A 23,230-nucleotide genomic window follows, 5' to 3' on the forward strand; every position below is an offset into this window, starting at 1 on the left:
CCCCCTGTTGCACTGGCCCTTTCCCCACATCTCTGACCCAGGGAGATGGGTTTTCCTTAGCTTTGCTGGGCATGTGCTGCTGGCTGCTGTGTTTTCCCCCCGCTGCCCCGACCTGGGGAGAGCCTGCCAAATGATGGCCTGTCACACTGGGAAGATGAGGAAGTGGATCAGACAAAAAAAAACAGAGAGGAGAAGCAGCTGAAAGCCAGGGGCAGTTAACAGCTGGCCTTGTGAAGCCTCATGTCTGTAGGGTACAAGAACACTGCCAAACACACATTATCCAAGAGTTTTAACACAATTTATTTTATGCTTAAATAATCAACTAGATCATCCAGTGTTTGTTGTTTTCATACATATGTAATTAGAGCTATTATCAATGAATGCTGTTTCCATATGAATATAATCAACAAATTAAAGTATTTCACCAAAACCCAAATAAAAATGCCCTTTAAAACACAGCAGCCTTAACAACCTAATATTACACTGCTAGGATGATTACAGATGATTGGCTTACTGAAAGATTCTACATCTTATAGCCAGTACACAATACAGTAATAATTTTACAGCGTGCTGCCAGTCTATTAGCTAATAATTTCTCTTCAGTTCATTTAAAAATATCCCAAACTTGTGCTCCTTAGAGCACCAACCCACTTCTAAAGCTGCAAGCATTACCCCCATTATAAAGCGAGAACAGATAGCACCCCCCTCCCCATAATGCAACTACTGTATATGTTATGGGTCTTAGGTCATTTCATTGAAAAATTGGCAACAGCAACAAATATTAGATGAAGGGCTTTGTGTTTACAGATAAAATCTTATTTTTCATGTTGCGGTATAGTGTTTGCAAAACTGGAAAAGATTTAATCAAAATAAGGTGAAACACATGCATCAAAATATTAGTACTCTGAAGAAAAATTTTCACAGAACTACAGAATTCCTCATTTTGGGAATCATTTAAATTTGCAGCAGATTTTAAAGATTTTTTTAAAATCAAGCTAGCGTTTTTGCATATACAAACATTATAATTGCTAATATACAAGAATCTGTGAAGATACACCCAGAATATCCCTGTAGGTGCAGCCATTTGAGACACCTAGCCTGCTCAATGCATTTGCAATATTCTGTTTGTGATCAAAAAGGCAGTGCCTTATCAACATTTATTCTATTTTGTTAGAATTTATACAGTGTTATTTATTTACAGCAAAACTATCGATGTTTAAAAAAGAAACAAATAGTGTTTTATACCCTGACAGTTTGGGTCCAAGAAAAATAAGGCGAGCTGTTGTGGATTTTAGTATTTTTAGTGTCTTTCCATGGTTTAACCATTTTGTCTTCGCACATCCTCTCTGGCCACAGGAATTTATTTCTTTTGCGATGACATCAAACTGCTTGAGAGAAGCTGTTAACAGCATGGCATCTTGTATTTACACTGCATTGGTAACTGCGCACCCTCCAATCCCGTGAATGAACGTGAATTTCCATGCTCTGTAAATTGGCTCATGCTAAATTAATTTTTTAGTTTGGGGTTTTTGTTTGGTTTTTTTCTTTTTGCATAAAAACCATGCGGTTAATGTGGGGAAGCAGCAAACACACACACACTTTTATAGGTGAATGTTTAATTCCTGTTGATTTTTCTTCCGTGAGTGTCCCTCTAGAATACTGGCAGTAAAAGCACACAGTTCTGTGGAAAGAAAACAGAGAACAGATCATTTAAGAATATCTCCTAAGAATCTATTTCATGCCTTTCCCTGACTAAACAGAAAAGTTGTAATTGGCATGATGGAATTCTGCAGTAGGCTAAATCACACAGTTTCTAGGTAGGCAATGACATTAGCTGAGCTCCCTGCATGAGGGGAAAATGGAGCTGCAGATGTCCACACTGCTTGTGAACTGATTTACAAATATGTTTGCAGCACACTGCATTTCATCGCCTTGGACACGGCACCAGCTCATCAGATCCAATGATGACAAGGAATAGGTTCTTTTATCCTGGAAGGAACAGCATCATCTCCCGACCGAGAGAGCTGCTGCTTCCACGGCACGTTTTTCTTCATTGTGTGCAAGCATCCCCACAGTGATGGAAAACCTGCTCTCCTTGCACATTCCCCTCTGCCAGTTGCTCAGGGAATGTGATTGGCAGAGCCAGGAATGCAGAGCCCAGCCTTTAGGAGGCTTGGTGAAGGACAAAAGCGAGGACGAGGAGCAGCCCCATCCATCTCCCGCCTGGCTTGCATAAGCGGCACGGAGGAGACAGGGTCGTGCTCCTGCTCTCTCACCCCTCAAACCAGAGCCATGCACATAAAGACAGCAAGTTTGTGACATTTGTTGTACAACAGCAGAGAGGGCAGGAAGCAGAAACACAACCACACCAGCGAGCGGGAGCTGGAAGGCCCGCGGCTCTCCGGCACCTGGGCATGGGGCAGCCTGCTCGGGAGCGTGGCTGGCGTGGCGCCGGCGGCACTCGGGCTGGCACGGACATGCCTGGTTACTAATCAGGTCACAGGTCCAGAGCACTCGCAGTCTCCTTCCACGCTAAAGCAACCTGTCCTTGCCCACATCTACAGTTGTCATAAATCTGTCCCGCTGCTAAGAGCCGCCTGTTCCCACTGCAGCAGTCACACCAGCTCACACCGTGCTGTCCTGCAGAACTGCATGCAAGAGTTCTTGGCTTCTCCTTTCAACCCATGCTTCACCATGGGCTTATTTGCAATGGTGACAAGGACATTTTCACAGCAAAACCTAGCTAACATCGTGATTTTTTTCAAACACTCCAAAGAAAAGAACCACCTCTGCCTCCTCAACAGGATTGTTTTTGTCTTTTGTGATTACAAAACAAATTGTTTTTCTGTAGAATCCCCTGCCTGTGCAAATACATCCACTTCTGCACCCAAACTAAACGCTCTCAATGGACTCTTGACCAGGTTCATAATTACTTAATGCACATTTGGTCATGCTTATCCTATCAAAGTTTGGAGCACAGAGATTCAACTTACAGGACAAAGTTCCCCCCTGAGCAAAGGTTCATTATTTAAGGCAGACTCTCCGAGTTCCTCAGGGACTCTAGCATGGAAGACTCGCCTACTGGAAATCCCAGGAGAAATGCATCAGCAGTCATGGGAGCAAATCTGGTTCTGAGGAACTCTGACTCTGGCTTCCTGAAGGTCAGACTCTGTTTCACACATTAGGCAAAGGCTGCCTTATTTATGTCATTTCATTTTAAAATGAAATGCTTTTCCCTTATCCCTGGTGTCTTTTGCATCAAACTTGTATGCTGGCAGGCTCTTTAGCTGCACTGCTTATGGGGTTCAATGCCTGAATGTACACATTTCTGCTGCTTTGCCCCTGCAGATTGACAGTGGAGCAGCACGGGACCCAACACGGGACACAATTTCATACAAGGAGTGCCATAGCTTTGGCTTGCTTTTCTCCCATATCCCTGAGCTCCATAAAGGGGAAAGCTGTGTCAAAAGAATCACCTCCCTTTTCCAAATCATAAATATTTGATGAGTACATTGAGCAGCAAGCCACATGAAGCAGTATTATTCTATTAACACACATGGGAGGGGTCTCAGTAAAAGCAAGAATTCAGGGGGATGCAGTAGGTGCTTACCAGATACTGAAATCACACCAGTCACTGCACAGAGCTTGCTCCTTGGGGCTCAATCCCATAAATCCCTCAGCTAGATCCCACACACCGAGTGCTGTTTGTTTCAAATGGCACTATAGGGTCAGGGGGCTGTAGGGGCTACCTTACTTTTACATCAGTCAGAAGGGACTGGTGACTCAGGAGAGATTCTGCTTCTGTCTGTCCTTTTCCTCACTATCTGGTCTATTTGCCAGGTCCTGTTTATCCTGTTCTTAAATCCTACAGTCAGCCCTACACCATATGTATAGTAAAAGGATAACACAGAGTCTTGCATTTCCTAAACTCTTCCTCTGTCCAATTCCTGAAACCCAACAAAGCTAAGAGAAGTTCTGAGCAGAAAAAAGACATGACTATATGGTAAACCTAGGCACTTGGAGCCATGACTGATGGACCAGCATTGATAGATGTGGATAGGCTCCTCCCATATTTACAGGCACATCTCTTTGTGACTGTAGCTGTGTCATGGAGACAAAGCAGCCTCTGGCTTCGGGGTGCTCCATCATGTCCTCACAGAGCCCCCTGCAAGGGTGTCGTAAGTCTGTGCATTTGGGTTTAGCTTGGGAAGCCCTTATACCATCAGCTGCTGGCTGGCTACAATCGTTAGGGCTGGATCAATAAAATTCACAAGAAACAGTTGGTAGGGCTCATTTGTTGGCAAATATTGAGACACTTCACTTAAAAGGACTTTGACTAGCATAACTGCCCTCAAATCACATCTGACAGTGGAAGAAGCATTTCACCCCTAGCAGGTTTATTTGTGTGCAGCTACTTTACTATTTGTGTTTAAGTTTTTAGGGGTAGAAAGTTCTATGGATTACAAACACTAGACATTGTAAAATTCCCAGAAATCTTGCACATGCCTGAGTATTATTGCTTTGCTTTATTTTCCAAGAAGTAAAGCTTAATTTCTATACATGAACACAAGATCATTTTCTGCTCACAAGATCAAGGGCCAGCTATTCAGCTCTGCAGCTGGAAAGAAAAGTCAGGGTAGCAAAGGCAAGCCGTTGTGCAGCCCAGGTGCTGTTCCCCATGCTGGCAAAAGCCTTCAACAAGGGAAGAAAATTGATCACACTGACCGTTCAGTGGTCGGCTTTCAGCTTTCATGAATAACTTTTCTTCTCCACGTGTCTGACTTCTTTCTTTGTCTTAACCTTATAAGCTTCTCCCTGCTTTAAAAAAAAGTATAAACATTAACACAGTCTGCAGAGAGCACTCGTAATTGTAAACCTGCTTCCAAAACAGGCTCCACATTTTGCTGTAACAGGATAAGTAAAAAGCAGTTAAATCACATTAACACTTCATTTCAAAGATATGCACAATCTATTTATCCACTCTGCTGAGCTGCAAAAGCACAGGTCTGAAATATCATCTTCAAGTAGAAAACACAGCTCTACAATTGCAGCCTGACCCTTGGGCTGGGGTGCCTGGCTGGCAGTCAGTCCTTGGCTGAGCCCCTGCTGCCAACTGCAGCGGGAGCTGGTGCCACTGACAAGGAAAAATCACCTTTCCCAACCATCCTCCCAGGTCAGCTGGATTGCTGGGCATTCCCAACAGCAGAGGCTGTGGCTGCTCTAATGATGTTTCACAACATCTGTGCTTTAAAGTGAGCAGGTTAGTAACAGAACAAAGGGAGGAGGAAGAAAGCCAGCAAAAAACCACCACTAAAGCAGCGCAGAAGTAAAACCAATGACAGTGACGAGCAGTGCAGGTTTCAGAGTCCTTAAAACAGCAAACCCCAAAATAAAGTTCATCTTTGCTCATTAAAAGTAGCTCAATAATTATCTAAAAATAAATTCTCCAGTAATCACAAGCCTCACTCACATCAGAGAAAGCCATCAGTTTATGTGTGGCTATGGGCAGAATCTACCCCTCAGGTGATCTGCATTGATGTATTTGTGACTATTTGTGGTTTCCAACTAATCTAATCTGGTGCAGCACACTGAAAATGTTACCCCCTTGCTGGGCAGGATTTTATTTTCCTCATGAACAGCTAGGAGAGAGGGAATGGAAGTAAGTTTGTTTCCATTCTCTTACTTCTGTGACATGTGTGTCCCCGGCTTTCTTTTTTTTTAATTTATTTATTACCAGAAGATAAAGAGTATTTGTTATCTTCCTTTCTGAATCTGTTCTCACTCAGACAAGAATTTCATTAGCCCCAATGACAGTTTTACTGGAGCAGAGACCTCTGAGGGCCATGTGCTGGCGAAGAAGGCATGAGCTCCTCTGAAGCCATTTGTTTCCAGAGGTGATGCCCATTCCCCCAAGGCCTCCTTGGGACAGCTGAGGCACAGCCTCCCCACTCCTGCCCCTGTCACTGAAGCCCTCTGCAAGAGGGGCTGGGGTGTGCTGGCACACAACAGTCCTACTCTTCCCACTGTCCTTTCTTTTTCAGGGTGATAAAGCTGGACATAGTCCAGCCCTGCAGAAGGCTTCCAATTTTGATCACCAGGGACAAAATCCTGTCTTGGTGCTTGCTTGTAAAGGATACCATTGCTTGGGTATGTTCCCATTGCCCTGAATCCTGCAAATTCTCAGTCCCCAGTGCCAGGGGTACCACACAGGTGAACGAGAGGCCGCTGGGATCAGACTGCAGCTCACTCCTTTGGGCTGGTGGAAAGGCCACACAATCCACCTGCAGCTGTAAGGCACAGATTCTGCAAGGGCTTAACCAAACACACAGACACAGCTCAACTTGATGGCACAAGCCAGGCCCCAAACCCGTGGCTCTGGCCTGCTGCCTGTTGTACAGAAACAGACCTTGATGCCCTGCGCTGACAGAATTCAGCCAGGCCCCCCTGACACCGCCCCTGCCCCGTGACCCCAACACACAACTTGCCAAAAACTGCAAGCACCGCACTTTTTGCCAAGGCTTCTTGTTAAATGCAAACCTCCAGCCCTTTAGCAGCACTTTCTAGCAGTCAACACAACCCTCTGCGCCTACTGTTATTTCCTGGTAGCCCCCGGTGCATTACCATTTCACCAACTTTCCTCTCATGGGGGATAACAACGCGTCTTACTACCTTCCGGGTGATCTGTGGGAAGCAATACATGAAAAGCATCGATTTTTTTTCCTAGATTCTAAAGGGAGAAAGTATGTTAAAAGAAGTTACTTGAATGCAAAGACTCAGAGCAGTGATGTAATTCATGATTACTTTTCTCGTGATGACGTTGCCTTCTTCATCGGTAAACTGTTCCTCTGTTACAGATTCACCAGGAATGTTTTTTGCTTCCTCACCCTAAAGAACGTGTTATAAGATTAGCAATAGAGCCTATATTCTGTCAAACCCACACATATTTCCACACCAATCCAAGCAACAAGCACATGCTAGCTTCAACTTTATGTAACAGCTTGCTTTATGTCGCACGAATTGTATGAAAGCCTTGATCATTTAGCAATGCTGATATCTGTGCATTTATTCTACAAAATGTTCCCTTAAAGCTTGCAGGGAGCTTCTAGCACAATGCTCCTATTAACTAAAGCATGTCAGGAAGCTCTCTGGGCAACAAAATCTAGTGGTCAGTCTGAGTCCTCTGAGATGGAGGCACAAATTCATGATGATATAATCTCCAATCAGACATCCCTTAGCTTTTCACAGTTTCTCAGTGCCCAGCACACACAGATACATGGTCTAAGATGGGGGAAGTTTGGGACTTAAAAAGACAGCTCTGCCTACAGCTTGCTAAACACGAGGTCTTACACACACACAGAAGACAGACAAGACTTCTCAGCACTTACAAAATGGAGGAAGTTATCTTACGTGACACTTTGCCCAGCACGGTGCCACCGTGCCGTAGAGCCTCGGCAGCTCGGTCCATGACTTACTGAGATCAGGAGCACTCCATCCATCACTTCTCGTAGTACCAGCAATTTATAAGACCAGTGTAAATAAATGCAAAAGCAGTTTCCTAACTGCTATGCCAGTGACTTAGTTCCACTTTCAGGAATTATTGCTCAAATCATAAATAAATGACATTACTTTAGAGTCTGAGCCTAGCTGGCAGTTGAGCTTATGTTCCAGAAGAACTTTGCTAACTTCACCTCACAAAGTCATGTTTCCAAACCTGGGTGCTGAAGCAAGCACTGCTTTTGATGCTTCAAAAATATCCATTGTCTGTGCTTATATCTTTCATATAAGTAAGGCAAACATAATGATAATGTAGCTGGCCATATGAAAAATTTCCACTTGTAAATGAATAATCCAAACAAACAAAAAAGTCCTTAAAACTTTTCTTCTCCCCTCACCCTCAAACCGCTATGGAAAAATTACAACTAGAGGGAGGAAGCAGAAAGAAACATTGTATAAAACATGTTATAACAATATTAACTACAAAATAATATTTGAAAGGAGACTATTATTACAGCTTTTGTAATGCTTCCACGTACTGAACAGCATAGGGCAAATACAGTTTCTATTTACTGCAGTCTATACACTACACAGTTGTCTACACAAGCTCCTGGCACTGCTCTGTAACAAACAAATAACAGTGATGCCATGTGTATTTTTTTAAAACCGTTTTCCCTACTAACGCAGCTTTTTCAATATGTACATTGTAATGTTAGGATTGTATGCTATTTCTAAGCTCTAAGCAAAACAAACCTTTCCTTTTGTTTACAAGCCATTTGTGGTCTTTTCTAGCCAAGCTTTTCCATTTTCCTTGCTTGGGGAGGACTGCAGTGGGCAGGAGCCAGGGGGGAGTACTGCAGAGCAGAGCCCCTGGCCACGTTTGTCGTTCTTCCCAAGTACAGAATTTCTGCTGGTTTCACACTGAAAGCTGTACCAAAGTCACCACTCGATAATTAAGCAGTGGAACAGTTTCAGACATTTTACACATCTTTTTCCCCAGGCTTTCACAGGCTGTTAACAAACTGTACAACTTGCTGAAGTTTGGTGCTTCAGGAAGCATTGCCCAGAGAAGGGCAGGCTCCACAGCCAGGTAGATTCCACTGCATAGGGACATAAGGATGATGTCCTGTGCCTGAGACACACCTGGAGCTGCGGGGACCTAGCTGAGGTGCCCGGGCTAGGGAACGGTGGCATCCCTACAAAAGCACGGCAGAACAAACAGCTACTGAAGCCCTCAGATGGAGCCTGAACACTTCATTCCCCAGAGGGTCTCTGAGGAGGGGTCCCAGAAGGAGGAATGACACACCTGCCTAAGCACTGCCCCAGGCTCCGTGCAGGAGGAGGGAGGTGTGAGGTTGGTCCCTGCGGCGAGTGGGGCCCCAGCAGCAGCCGGCTGCTTCCTTTCTCATGAGCGAGGCGGCAGAAACAAGAACGGGATGGGACTGCTGCGAGGCAGGAGGCAGTGACTGGGTAAAGGGTTTGGGAACTGAAACCTGTGGGGTTTCCTACTCACAGAGAGATGGGAGGGGGAAAGACTGTTTCTGGAGACTTCATACTTTAATCAGATGCATAGCAGATGGGGAACTAGCTGCACAGTTTCTTTCCTGGCCTTCCACATGTGGGTTCAGAGATGCGCAGTGGGCTCCAACACAGGGCCCTAAGGAGCAAGAGGGAACCCTGGCTCAGACATCCCATGGAGAACAAAGGATCCTCTCATGAGCAGGATCTCCAAAGGCACTACAACAAAACCCATGAAAACCAGAAATAAAATAACATGGTCAGTAGCAAGGTCATCAGACTACTTGGCACACCAACACCACTTACGTGTACTGGTTCTTTGACTCCTTACAGCAGCTATGAGCAAGGTTGTCCCTTAACACAACTTAGCGAGAATTACCGTGTTCAGCTTTAAGATGAAAAGTGTACTGCTGCACTGAAAGATGTCTCTTGAAATAAAATGCAGTTTTAAAGGTGTGGTGAATCTTGGGTTTTAATTAGCTACACGCTCCTTTAAGCACAATTTAAGGATAAATGCTGTAAATACTCAGCAGTCAGCACGCGTGAAATCCAGCTTTCACAATTCTATTGCTGGTGGGTAGTTAAACAAATTACAGCAGGGCTCACAACTGGCAGGAGGTAGATCTGATTTACTGACTTTCCTAATCCTATGCAGTTATAAAGATGGATGTTTGCTAGGAAAAAAATCCCTACCCACTGGCAGTTTTAGTTGTAAGATCTCAAACCAGCATTGGGTTAGAAAGGCACATTAGATGACCTTGTCAACAAAAGCTGTTTTTAAACACAAAGCTGGTGCATCTGCGTCACAGCTAAAGAACAAAATTCTTTCCGCTGCATCATACTTATGTGGGCTTCATTTTACCCTTGACCAGTCAAAATCACTGTCACAATACCAAAAGCTTTAGAAAGGCAGGGAGAAAACTTAATACCATGATTACTGGAAGCCCAGTTATATCCCTGGGACTAAAGCATACAAAGGCTGCAGTCTGCAAGCCTCAGCTCCAGAACATGCCAGGAAGCTTTGCAAAGCAGAGTGCTTTAATGTCACCCTGCTCACTGGAGTGTAGTCCTGCCAAAACCAGCTGCTATCCTCTCTCTGCTGCTCTCCAGGGCACGAGAAGCAAAGAGCAGTTTCCTCAAAGTCTTCTGCCAGCTCCACTGATTTTCTTAACAGTTATTTGCACATTATGGGTGTTCCCAGGGACCTCCAGATAAATGAAGTTATACAGTTGGTGCTGCAGTATTGTGCCAAAGTTCACCGTAGATTTGTCAGAGCTCTGGTTTTCTTTCATGTTTGTTTTGTTACTAGAGGGATAATAGTCCCTTTTATTCCTCCCATACGTCTAGTGTTGTTGTAACAGTGGAGAAAAAAGGTGCAGCTGGATGTGTCTTACCCACATGGATAAAAAGGCAGGCGGAAATAAGCAAGACGGAAAGATCCTAAATATTTAATTTTGCCAAGGACCAGAGGCAATGCTGCAATGGGAACAGGAGCTGTACAGAGTGCTCAGGCCTCTTCCCTCACTGGCCTAAGCCAGCATCAGGACATAATCCCTTCAGCCTCGAGATCACATTCTTGTAATGCATGAAGAGCAGCTGCGCCTCAGTCTCCTTGGGGTCTCGAGCCTCTGTGGCAGTGGCAGGAGAAACAAACATCTTCCATTAAGGTCATTTTCATTAGTGAGTTCTGCCTCTCAGGGAGACCTTGTTAATCAGATGCCACAACTCTCCGCCTGCGCCCGTGCTGAGTCTGTAGCTGCTTGTTTGCAGATGTATTGCTAAAGCCACAGGAGGGGGAGAAAATACCCCACCAAAACAACAGGCAAGGCAGAGAGGCCTGAGAGCAAATGGTGCTGCAACTGGGACAGAGTGTAGTCCACTACTGGGAGCTGGGGCACAGGTCTGGCATGTGTGGCATGGAGGACAACGTGATGAGCACCCTCAGAACAGCACTTGCAGTCTGGGGTTTAATTTACTTCCTCTTTTCTTACTGAGGCCGGCAGCTCCAACTCTCATGGGGCAGGACAGGGTGAGGGCACTCACCTGCAGCTCTCCCAGCCAGACAGGGACTGCAGTGGAGAGGCTGTGCCCAGCTGAATACACAAAAGGAAATGCCTCCCATCTTCCCCACACAGGGCACAGGCATTTAATTCTTATCACCTACAGGATGGCCACATTTCGTTTTCCATAAATAAGCTTCCCCTTAATAGCAAGACCATGGGAGCTGCTGGCTCTAGTTTGACTAACTGCTGCTCAGGCCACTTCTCCCGTGCAGGCTGAACCAAACCCTCCACGATCAGTAATGGGGCATTTCATGGGCAAAATGCATGGAAAGGGACAAAACTTTAATAAAAATTGGCAAGAAATAGCAAAAATACAAGATACTAAATTACATCAGATTTGAATAACCACTGCTTAGAAATGTATTTTACTTTCCATTACATTCTACCATAAACCTTTTGGCAAGAATCTTACTACAACAGCTTTAGCCAAAAATTCGTATCCATGAAAGATTTAACAACCTCTGAAAAAGCAGGAAAAATTGGACACTGATTTCTGCCATGACTGAATAAAAGGAGCTTTGGATCAGGCTTTGAATGTGCACATTGTGGCAAGCACTCTTATTTTTCCCTTGTGTGCTAATTGCTCACATTCCTGCACTACCATAAACCCATTTCTTTTGCAATGCCCCATCCCATCAATCTACCATGTGAACACAAGAGGGGAAAGGAAGAAAAACAAAAACATCTGCACTACCTTGAGGTTAGAATACGATCCTATTACATGTGGAAATGGGCATCAGTCCTTGCTTGTCTGGTTTTATGGGCTCAGCCCTCTGAAGTGCTAAATCTCATGGGAATGTGCTCTAGAGTGCTGAGCACTTGACAGGACTCAGCTCTTGGACTGCTGGGAAAATACCTCCGTGGGAGAGAAAAGCCTTTCCCCATATTTGGGCCAGGACAGAGAGCAAAGGCAGCAGTTAAACGGAAGTAATAGTGTTAGCAATACTGCAGAGTGGCACGGAAAGCAAAAACAAGGTGGGAAAGAAGAGCAAAGGTAATGAAGCAGTTCAGCCCTGACAGTACCTGTGGAGGCACATGGCAAAGCCTTTCTTCCACGGGACTCAATTTATCCTCAAGGTTTTGGTGTCAGCAAACTTTATGCCTGCAGGCTGTGTGAGTACCTCTGTTGCTTTTAATGCAACAAGCAGGCAGTAATGAATACCAGGAAGAACAATTAATATTAGGAAGAAATTCTTTACTGTGAGGGTGGTGAGGCACTGGCACAGGTTGCCCAGAGAAGTTGTGGATGAGCCACCTGTGGAATGTTCAAGGCCAGGCTGGATGGGGCTCTGAGCATCCTGGTCTAGTGGTAGGTGTCCCAGCCATGGCAGGGGGTGGGAACTGAGCAATCTCTAATGTCCCTTCCACCCCAAGCCATTCTGTGATCCTATTAATAAAGGCCACAGTAAAACAACACAGCTCCCACGTGCAGTTCTGCTCAGTGGAGGCTCCAAGCACACCCCCATCCCCTCCCCACTGCTGTTGGACATAAGCTGGCAGAGAGGGGCTCTGGGGCTGTGGAGTCAGGCACAGCACCCACTTTGCCAGGCACTGGGGCGCTGGTAGGTGAGAGAGAACCTGCTGTTCCCAGCCACTGCTGGGGGCCCTGCAGCAGCAGTGTGAGTTATTTTCCCTCTGCAGACTCAGAGCATTGCTCCAGGCCTCTGAGCACTACATCCTGAGACCTCTTCCCTGATCGAGGAGCTGTTCCTCAGTTTGCACATGCTCTCACAAAGATTTCAGTTCACCCAAAGTGGACATGCAGAAAGAAGTCCAGATCCCTACCAATGTTAAATCCTGATTTTTCCATTTCATACCACCATTTCACAAACTTTACTTGCTCAAAACGGTTGTTTCCACTATCAAACTCTTTCTCTAAAAGGCCTGATGATTGTTGCTTTCAAACTTTTTCTTGTTCTCTTTTAAGCTTGTCTTGAGATGCAGAGTGGGGGCTAAAAAAAGAAGCTATAAATGATCAGAAAATAACCAAAGAATCACATGTATTTTCTAATCAAGAGACAGGTACAGCTCTAATCCATCTGAGCTCAGACACGTTCCCAAGAGCGCGGGTTCAGCCGCCTCCACTCACCATGCACACCCTCCCCACTGGCTCTGCACCAGCTGCAGATTCCAACACTCAATATGCTGCTTTATCATGGCTACATTAAAAGTTCTACTGCAAATTATACCACCACACTTAAAACCAATTTTCTGTGCCTTTCTCTAAACACAGGGGCTGTACTCGGAGAGCAAGAGAAAGCTGCCTTTGACATGCTTTCCCCTCTTCTACTCCAACATTTCCTGACTGCAAACCAACGGACACCAAAATAGTTCAGACATAAATTGGGTGGGGGCCCTTAGCCACAGGCCAACTATGCAGTCTTTGAAACTGCAGCACACTCACACTTTGTGTGTTACCAGACTCCTGCAGCACTGGAGGGGCTGTACTCGCCCACAGGCCGCCTGCCCCGTTTGAAAACAGAAACCACATTCCTAAGGCTGAGCAGTCAGGGTTTATCTGCAGGCGGAATTACTGAGGAAGGGTTAGACTCTGACCTGCCCAGGGCCTTTCACGGAAGGCAGCAGGTTCTGCCTGGGGAGATGGGGGATAGGACAAAACATTCACTTCTGCTGAGCTCAGTTTTGCCACTCCTGGCTTGTCCCGAACGGAAGCACCACGGGTATACTGAGGAAATAGTGGTGAAGGCAGCCAGAAAAGTCACCCTGCCTCTTCCAAAAGCATCTGCACCTTGGACTGTTTGGCAGCTGTGCAGAGCAGCCTATCTGCCACCCACATTACACAAGAGGTGCAGTCCATTTTGTGGTGTGCAGACTCCTCTCCACAAAGCATGCAAGCAACAGTGATACAGATATGTGCAATTGAAATGTCACAAATTATTCCTGAAGTAACAATTACAGCTTAGGCAAACTGCACTAGTGCTGTAATAGCACTAAGGTGCCCGTCTTTTTTTTTCACGGCTTGACTATATGATTTTCTAATAAGAATCTAATAAATCCTGTAAGTTACTGAGGAATTACATAATGGTTTCTGATACAGAATTATTTCCTCATGCTACATGCTGCAGGAAAATAATGCCATACTGTATGACCACGCAAAAAATATTTTAAGGGCAAATGCAATTATTTATATGATTATGTTATCAGTATATAAAGTATATTGTGCTGTAAATAAGGGCTAACTGTAAATAAACATACTAAATAGAGCCCACTGAAGGCAATGCAAAGACTTTTTTTAACTTTGGTAGGTTTAAAATGAGGATCATCTACTGTATTGAGGTTTTCCAGAAAACATTAAGCACTTAGGACCACAAGTCTCAACTAGAGTACGTGCCTCATACTTCCTATATCCCACTTGTGTATTCCTGCAAATGTTTAACTTGTAACTTAGAATACTTTAAAGACAACAGCAGAAAAAAAAATATTGTTACCTATCTCTGTCTGTGGCTCATATTTGCTCTACAGGAGACCAACATGCTGCATCTAGCTGCAGTCTTTAAGATGCCATGCACTACAGTGGCAGTGAAGGACACAGCACTCCATGCAGCACAGCTGTTTTCCAGCAGAAGACACCCATAAACCTGTGTTAAGCGAGGAAAGGCCACCTAGCACCGTGTTATAAATCCATACTGGCAATGGAAAGCACACTACCAGGGGGGCTTCAGTATGCCAAATCTGACATTCTGACACAGCAGACCAAACTCACGTCCATGCCAACGTCGCCTCAAGAACGCAAATCACCAAGTACCTTCAGAATCAACCGCCGTCGGTAAACTCTTGTAGTAATTCTCTGCTCTTCATCTGAGCTTGAATCACTCTCAGTCTCACTGTCACTGTCACTACATTCCTAATAAATGCAGTTTTAGTACATTTGAACAGCACGTTTGCAAGACAGAACATGCTGATCAGGACTAGGAGAAGGAAACAGAGGTTATCACGGACAGTGTTTTCCCTGTCTGTTATGTACATAATGACTCGCAGTTTCACTGCTGAAGTACATGATGGGAGGAGGCCCTTTTGCTCCTTGGCATGCTGTAACCTGATAATTACACCAGCTATGGAATATCTCAGCAGCTCTCAAGTCTCAGAAAATGGTATTTGGAATGCATCTGACCTGTGAAATTTCAAAACCTTATGCAATTCTTTTTAATTTTGTGTTAAAAAGCCCCCTAAACCATGTCATAACTAATTGAATCTTTTTTCTCCTAAAAATTACTCTTTCAAACAAGTTTTACAGATTCACAAGGTATGGGAAGTGAATTCCCTAATAAATGAAGACAGTCACAAGGAAGACTCGGCAAAGCACCTCCACACAGAAGGTTAAAAATAGCCCTTCTGAAGAACTTCTCCATGTAAATGGCTTTCCTGCTCAGTATTTATCTGCTTTTGTAAGTGGCAAAACTGCAGTGTGAAGCACAACCATTCTGCATTTTTTCAAGAAGGGAGCTTTTAGAGCTCAGCCCAGGGGGCACAGCCCAGTGCTGGGAGGTACCACAGGTGTCTACTCTGCCCTGGCACCCTCTGCCAGCCCTGGTGTTTCTCCTCTGACCCCCAAGGAGCTCAGCTTTGGGACTGAGCAGCTCTGTGTGCATGTGCCTGACAAAGGGCTTCAGACCTCTGTGTGTGATGGATGCAAGGCAGAGATCCTTCTCCCATGATACTCAGCTGAACCTTTTCCTGAGTACAGAAATTTGAAAATTTCCTCTCTGTTATTCAACGACAGCCCCCCCCAAACTGATTTTAAAATCATGAATAGTGGATATTGAGAACTGCATATCTGTTTCTCTTTTTGAATCTGGCCCAAGACGTCCTAAACAAGAAGCATTTCTCAGAAATTATGTGCAAAATAAGAGTGGGCATAGGTGGGTGGAGGAGAAAAAGAACTATATAACAAAAAGCATTTAGGGCAGGATGACAGAATTCATCTGCAGTCCTCTGGCACTAGTCAAATATAGATACAAAAAATTATAAACCAATCCTCTCCTGAAGAAGTAACAAGAAAGCAGAAGATTTCCAGAGGGCACAAAGGCTTTAGAGGGAGAGATATTATTAATAAACAGCTTTAAGTGGTTTATTTGTGATGGAATTCTGACACTGAGAGTCACCTTGACCATGTGCTGGACATCATTCTCTCTGGAATAATAGAGCAACTGTGCTGTGCTCCTCTCATTTAGAAAGATCACTGGAATCTGATGCTTGAGCATTTGCAAAGAATTATATGACCTACACCATTACTGCACTGCTTTTGTAAATGTTTATGTGGACTTGGGATGAAGCCAAGGATTTGTTCCATCCACGTCACCAGGCGTCAGACCAGTAACAATTGTCTGCACTTATCTCTTGGTGCAAACTTTGTGCCAGAACACTGCTTCTGCTGCAGCCCTTCTCTTGCAGGTGGGTGACTCTTGCTTCCTGGCTCTTTCCAAATGGGTCATGGATAAAATATCTTACTTTGGCAAGTTGTTTTAGTTTGTTCTCCCTTTTTCTCCACAGAAATAAATCTGCTTCTTCCATACTTTTCTCCTTTTGGAGCATTTCTGAAGAATGCCTTGCAGAAGACTGCAGTTGAAATTTTCTTTCTGTTTTCATGACAGCACATGAAGTGTCACACCATGAGTTGGACTGCACTAGTAATTAAACTTACGGAATTTCAATTAGATAAGAAGGCATTATTGAAGAAATAGCAACAAAATAATAGAAGCAGTTCTTGTCATTCTAACAGATGCTAGTTTCTTACCCACTCAGGCTGGGTGAGAGACCCACATTTTTAAATGACATTATTTTCTGATACCAGTTTATTAAAAGATCATGCCTATAAAAAGACTTGTTATTCGGTAGATAAGATTATCAGCCTTCACCAGTAAAGCGAAGTAGTGCAGAGAGCACGCCCAAGGAAAGCACTTGCTTATTCCTCTCAATCCAGATGGGATATCCAACAGTAAAGAGCACAAAAAGGGGGTGACAACTTATCTTCCCACTGCTGGGAATGCAGAGGGGTTAGTGCAGCGTGTCAGCACACCCTCAGCACGTGCATCTACACATGGACTTAATCAGTGCATGGCACCACCAGACTGAGGCCTGCCCAAAGCATACAAACACTGAGGAACACTGCCATCTGCCTTTTAACTGCCTTAGAAGAAGGCAAAGGCTCCTACATTTTTTAAGTATTCCAGTAATTAGTGAACATTAGGAAAGATCTTACTGTGTCACGAACTAATAACAAGATAATAACAATCATATGCTGCATAACTGCTGAGACTGATTATGTTACCATCTAATAAAAGAATTCTTGGTTGTATAATCGAAAGAATAGTTTAAAATGAACTAATTTAAACCTGCATGATTTACTGCAGCCCACCACAGCCAACATTTTTATTGTGCTATAATAGAAAAAACCCGATATCATGTAGAAACAATTCTACTGAAATATCTTGCTTCCAAAAGTTGTAATCTCCTCCTGCATTATGCCCAAGAAAAGACAACCTCAGCAGAGAGAATAATGTGGAAGAAACTCTGCAATTCCCCTTTTCAGCCTGGTTCCCTGCTGGCCCTGAGGTCTATTCTGTGGCGACCCTCGCACTGCTGGGGTGTGAGGCACACGCAGCTACTGGGCTACAAGCCATTCCTTGAGCCAACTTTACTGCTAAGTTTCTGGTGAATAAATAGAAGCAACTGAGAAAGCTATCAAAATCTTCAGTGTCAGAAAGCAGCTTATAACTGGGGTTCTGCAGTTAAGGGTGTACGAGTCAGGCAAGGTAGAAAGGAAGAGAAGCCCCTTGGCAGTATTTTAAGGAGAAAGAACCACCATCTGGAAAAATGCTTTACATGTTTGGAAATCTTTTGATCCCTCTCAGCTGGATGGACTTTGCAGTTGGGATGAACAAGGCCATGAAAGAAAAAACATAAGGAGGAGATTAAATGTCACCCAAAATTTATTTTTCTGCAAATAACAGAGTAAAAAAAAACGCAGTTAGTGTTGGGGACAAAGAGCAGGACAGAGCCTGAAGGGTCCCTATATTTCTTTGCTCCTAGCATTTGCTTCAATGCCACAGGAAGAGTGGGAAACTAGTGGCAACACCTTAGTGGAAACAGATGGAGGACAGCTGAGCTGTTTGGCACTGTTTGCATAGGTGCTGTGTCATGGCAGGGAAGGGCCTGTCCCCCAGTGATGCAGGACAGCGGTCCCAGAAGCTGCTCTAACCTCTTCCAGGGCTCAGGGCCAGGCCGGGAGGGGATTGTGCAGCCCTGCTTGGCTCCTCTGCCTATCCTGACTCCACCCCATTGTGTTGTGTTCACAACACAAATATAAATTTCCAGTAACTTCCATTTTTCCCAATTCAGTAATAAACTGAAAAAAATTAAAAAGGATAACAAAACCCAAACCCTAACCCTGTCACAAACATTACAAGTCATACAAAAAAATTTGTCAACCAATATGTCAAGCAACAGGGACTCCTCACATTGTTAATTATTACAGGACATACTGTACCTTCTGTTCAGACATTACTGCTCCCTCCTCCTCTTGGATGCTTGTTCTTGGCTTGCCATCCTCAGAAGTACTCCAGCCCATCTTCTTCACACTGACAGGCACAGATGTTTTGCTGCCTTCTGTTGTTGGCTTGCTGGTCTCTTCCAAAGATTTCTGATATGCTGTTGATGATAATGTTTGCTCATCAGTACCAGTTGAGATCTGGGACTTTGTTTTCAGGGCTTCTTTGTCACTGTGTTTTCCCACATCATTTAAAGCTTCCTGGATGTAGGATTTAGTTTTTGCCTCTGATGTGGACTCGGATAGGCTTCCATTTGTTTCTGGCTTCCCTACTTCTCCTTTGACATATGAGGTAACAGAATCCCGACATTGGTCCAAACTACAAGAAAAAGCAGAAGCAACAGACAGCTGTTCAGGGCTTAAATCACAGGCAGAAGGGCAAAGCACCAAGCCTCTCACTGAGCCTTCAGTCTGAGCACATAGGTTGCACACAGAGAAAAGTAAAATTTTAGACTCCACTTGCAGACATCATTCTATTTAACAACCTTGTCTTCTGCATCATGGCATCATTTCAGAAGCAATGAAAATATGGTGGGCACTGGAAACAAGGCCACATGTTTTATGGTAATCTACTTCCACTTGGAGAAGGGGAGGAAAAAGACAAAAAACAATACACAAAACCTACCAGTTCTCTTGTATAATCACGAGCTAAAGCCCCAAGGCACTAATTTTTAAACCGCTCTCTAACCAAGGAAGTGATGAAAGTATCTGTTACCATGCAATTACCAGTTACTTTTCCCCCAAAGTACAATATCTGTACTCCAGATAGGTCATGCCTTTTAAAAAATATTGTTATCTGCAAGTAAGTCCTTAGACACTTCAGAGTCTCAATACTATGCAGGGCCAAAGGCAAGGAAGGTTACAAAAAGATAGAAAGCTGACCAGAATTTTGCCTCAGATTACCTATGGACAGGTTTAACCTGCACTTCTGATAAACAGTTTTCCTTTGTATTCTTGCTCACTTTCTGATAAACACTATGACTGTGTAGTGCTGACATATGAAAATATGCCAGCTGTTTGCTGGCAAAAATCTTATGAAAGACAGCAAAGTAAACTCATCCAGCTAGAAACTGGTATCTTCTTAAGGAAGCCTTTTTACTTCCAAAAGTGATCTATTTTACTAATTTAACACAATATAAAATGCAGAATAATGACACTTGCTTAACAACAGGAATCACATCAGTAGTAGTTCAAGTGCTTTACACTATTGAAAGACAATGAATTTGCTGAAAGCAATGACCAAATTCCCACTGGATTCAATAAGAGAGTATCTAATGCTACCTTGAACCTTAAAACATCCTGAGTCAAGGATGCAAAAGGATGTAAACTGCTGACAGACAAATGATCACTGTGCAGATAATCATTCTGTGCTGATTTAAAGCTCCTGCAGACCTGGCTCCTTCAATTAGTGATCACAGGAGCCCCTCAGTGGGCACTGGTAGGGCTGAACAGGACAACACATACTGTGAATGTTGAAGGCTTAAGGAGGTCCAAGGGCAGGCTGGAAAAGCTCATGCAAGAGAAATGCACTGAGGATAAATATATAGGAAGCATCCCTCTCAGCAGGTCATTATGTCAAAGACAAGGGAAGCTTGGGGGAGTGCCGGGGGAAAACAGCACATAGATCCACTCTCCTTCCCTGAGCATCCTCTGCAGTCACTGCTGGGAGCCAACATCCAGGACTAGGTGGGTTTGGTCTCACCATTCTTACCTTCTTCTGCCTCGTACCTTAGCTTTTTAAAAGTCTAGTAAATTAGCATGATATAATACACTTGAAGCAAGCGTTATAAAAAGTGACAATTCAAAAACTGGCTTATGGGGAAAGTAACAACTATCTGAGGGAAGGCAAAGAGATGCAAATGGAAAGGATGACTGCTACAAAGGTGTTCAAAAAATAAGAGTAATGTAGTATCCCAGTTTCAGATAATGTTCTTGATTCCAGCTACATCTACACACCACTTAGATTAAATGAAATAGAAATACACAAGATAAAGACCATGAAAAGCAGTATTACCTGCTGAAGATAATACAAAGTATTTCTCAAATGCCTAGATGGAGAATGAAACCTGATAAATACACATTTTTAAAGACAAATATATCTGAGGCCAAATCAAGTTTCTCTTTCAAATGTATATATAAGTGCATACATTTGTTCTCACAGAGCAGAGAACAGCCTCTGCCCTGCTGCTGGTGGCCGAGGCAGCGTGGGAAGCCTGCTGACACGCACACTGCAACACAGAAGTGCTCACCTCTCGTCCAAGCGATCCAGCAGGCTGCCGCCTATCCTGCGCCCCGACGTCGGTGCCTCGGAGACGCTGGAGGAGTCAGGCTGCCAACCTGTAATTGAAGACATTTCGTGTTCTGCTTGTTGAACACCTTTAAGAATTGACCATACTCTCTCTTCCGTCATCTCCTCAGACTCAGCTCCTTCTTCCAGACGGATGTCCTCAAACAGAGACTTAAACTTTTCTGCCGTCATCTCCTCATCAGTACCAGACTTCTCTCTCTCAGGCTGTTCAGTCCTCACTCCTCTTTTACTAGTCTCTTCACTCTGCCTTTGTTTAGCATCTTTGGATATCCCACCATAACTACCAAGATACCGCGGAAAATCCTTAAGGTCCACTTCCTCCAACTGGCTCTCGCCTATGGAAATATCTTTAGGTGTTCCTTCTCTAGGCACTGAGAAATCAACTTTGCTGTCATCCAGTGAAGTGTCTTCTTCAGTCACCACTGGCGGTGCTGCTGTACCATCTACGTGTCCCTGGGAGGTCACTAACACGTCACTCAGTCTACTGGGAGTTCTAAGGGGTGACTCTAGGCTAGAGGTGTCGCTAAGGAAATCGTCCTGGTGGAAAGGGGTGGGCGGCACGAAGCGCAACCCAGTGGGAGTTTCCAGTTCCACTTGAATGGAGGGATAACCTAAGGAAGACAGCACATTTGGACTGACTGGGATGAAGCATGGAGCAACAAATAAGCAAATGCCAAATGATTCATGGGTTACATACAGTATGAAACGTATGAGGAGGTGCAGGTGTATAAGAACCAATGCAGTTCTGAGAGATTTTGTTACTTGGTCCTACAGAGATGGAACAAAGAATGAGTACTGCCCATGAATAGTACAGTGAAGCCAGTACTTCTGACTATTTTTTAATAGTCTGTAAAGTTTTCAGCAATTGCTTTTGCAGCCACTTTAAACATTTTCAAGCTATAGCAGATTGTCTTATGAGCATGCAATAAATCAAATGTGGACAAGGGTGGTTGTCCCTTTACATACAAGACAATCTCTTGCAGCCATATTGTGTAAGTCTTTATTTCCAAGGGTTTGTTTTTTTTTTTTTTTTTAGATTTGGATGTTTAATTAACAGATTTTGAGGACAGCAGTAGATCATAACATAGGACAGCCACTTTTTTTTGTCAGTAGACATTATTTCTAAAACAGGTCCACATTTTTAATATGCTTTTATATAAAAATACACAATACCAGAAATACATTGTTACTAATATGTACCTCCAATTTAACCACAGAGAACAATAATGGACTAGTTGAAGAATGAAGAACAGAAATGGATCCTAAAGAGGATACTAAAAGATAGTAGATCTAAATACACAGCAGGATACAAAACTAAAGTAAGGAAGTTAACGAAGGGATAAGAGAACAGAAACACAAGGGAGAGCTATATGAATATTTCAGGTACAGTGAAGTTATACGGGTGAGAGGACTGTGGTGAGTAAGGAGATCTTGGTGATCTTGAAGATTGAGGTGATCTTGGTGACATTGGTACAATCAGATACACTGACCAAATAAAGAGAAAAGAAAAATTGATGAAAACATGAAAAAAACCCCCCAAACCATACAAAAGGATTAAACTGAATACACACATTAAAAAATGGCAACGAAACCTTAAGTTCGCATTCTGGCAAATGAGGTTGGGCAGCCTAGGAAAGGCCAAAACACATGCTGTGGGGTACACTGGACATTGTGCTGCCTGCAGGGGGGTGCATCAACAGGGCTTGGCAGGGGGGTTGTTTCCTGAACCAGCCGAGAGAAAGGCAAAGGTGGTCTGGTCTTGGTGAGGAAAGGAAGCTTGAGGAAGGTTCAGAGAAGAGGAGAGACACAAAGCAACTGCAGAGAAGCGCTTTTTTCATAAAACATTGATGCTACTATTAAAAGGCGCAAGCAACATTTCAAGAGCAACTTTCTTAAAATGTCAACAGAAAACTATTTCTGTAGTGCAATGATTCAATGACCAGCAATGCTGCTCAATAATGGAGGTACACTGAGCTCATATGCTCTGAAGAAAAAAAAAAAAAAACAAAAAACTAAAATACAGAGAAAGCCAAAACATAATTGAACAAATTACAAAAACCAAAGGAAATGTTACTTACAAAAAAAAAAAAAATCTTATTTAAGAAGTTATTTATAATGCAAGTGAGTAAAATCAAAGTAATAATCCAGTGCCTGTTATCTAACATTTAAAACAAGAAAAACCCAACATTTAGCATCTTCAATATACTGATAAGTAATAAGCATCCCTATGGAAATTTTGTTTTACAAGAAGAATTTCAATTATCCTTTAAATCTGACTCA

General features: G+C 43.6%; 1 protein-coding gene across 34 annotated transcripts in view; it reads right to left on the reverse strand.

The window, feature by feature from the left end:
- Positions 1 to 279: 279 nt before the first annotated feature.
- Positions 280 to 23,230, reverse strand: part of ANK3 (ankyrin 3) — a 345,762-nt gene continuing 322,811 nt past the window's right edge. For 21 of the 34 annotated variants that reach the window (XM_042033324.1, XM_042033319.1, XM_042033328.1 and 18 more), the window contains 7 exons: positions 20,892 to 21,561; positions 18,583 to 18,961; positions 14,842 to 14,940; positions 6,802 to 6,885; positions 6,622 to 6,681; positions 4,726 to 4,818; positions 280 to 1,681 (listed from right to left, as the gene is read on the reverse strand). In XM_042033324.1, the coding sequence (XP_041889258.1) occupies positions 4,750 to 4,818; positions 6,622 to 6,681; positions 6,802 to 6,885; positions 14,842 to 14,940; positions 18,583 to 18,961; positions 20,892 to 21,561 (1,361 nt within the window). In that variant the 3' untranslated portion in view covers positions 280 to 1,681; positions 4,726 to 4,749. Of the gene's footprint in view, positions 1,682 to 4,725; positions 4,819 to 6,621; positions 6,682 to 6,801; positions 6,886 to 14,841; positions 14,941 to 18,582; positions 18,962 to 20,891; positions 21,562 to 21,943; positions 22,436 to 23,230 lie in introns of those variants that run through there. The other 13 variants (XM_042033312.1, XM_042033316.1, XM_042033311.1 and 10 more) reach the window with 7 other exon arrangements.

Source organism: Corvus kubaryi, unplaced genomic scaffold, assembly GCF_017639235.1.
Source record: "Corvus kubaryi isolate FWS band 111438036 unplaced genomic scaffold, C.kubaryi_AGA036_p1.0 37357, whole genome shotgun sequence".
Lineage (NCBI taxonomy): Eukaryota > Metazoa > Chordata > Aves > Passeriformes > Corvidae > Corvus > Corvus kubaryi.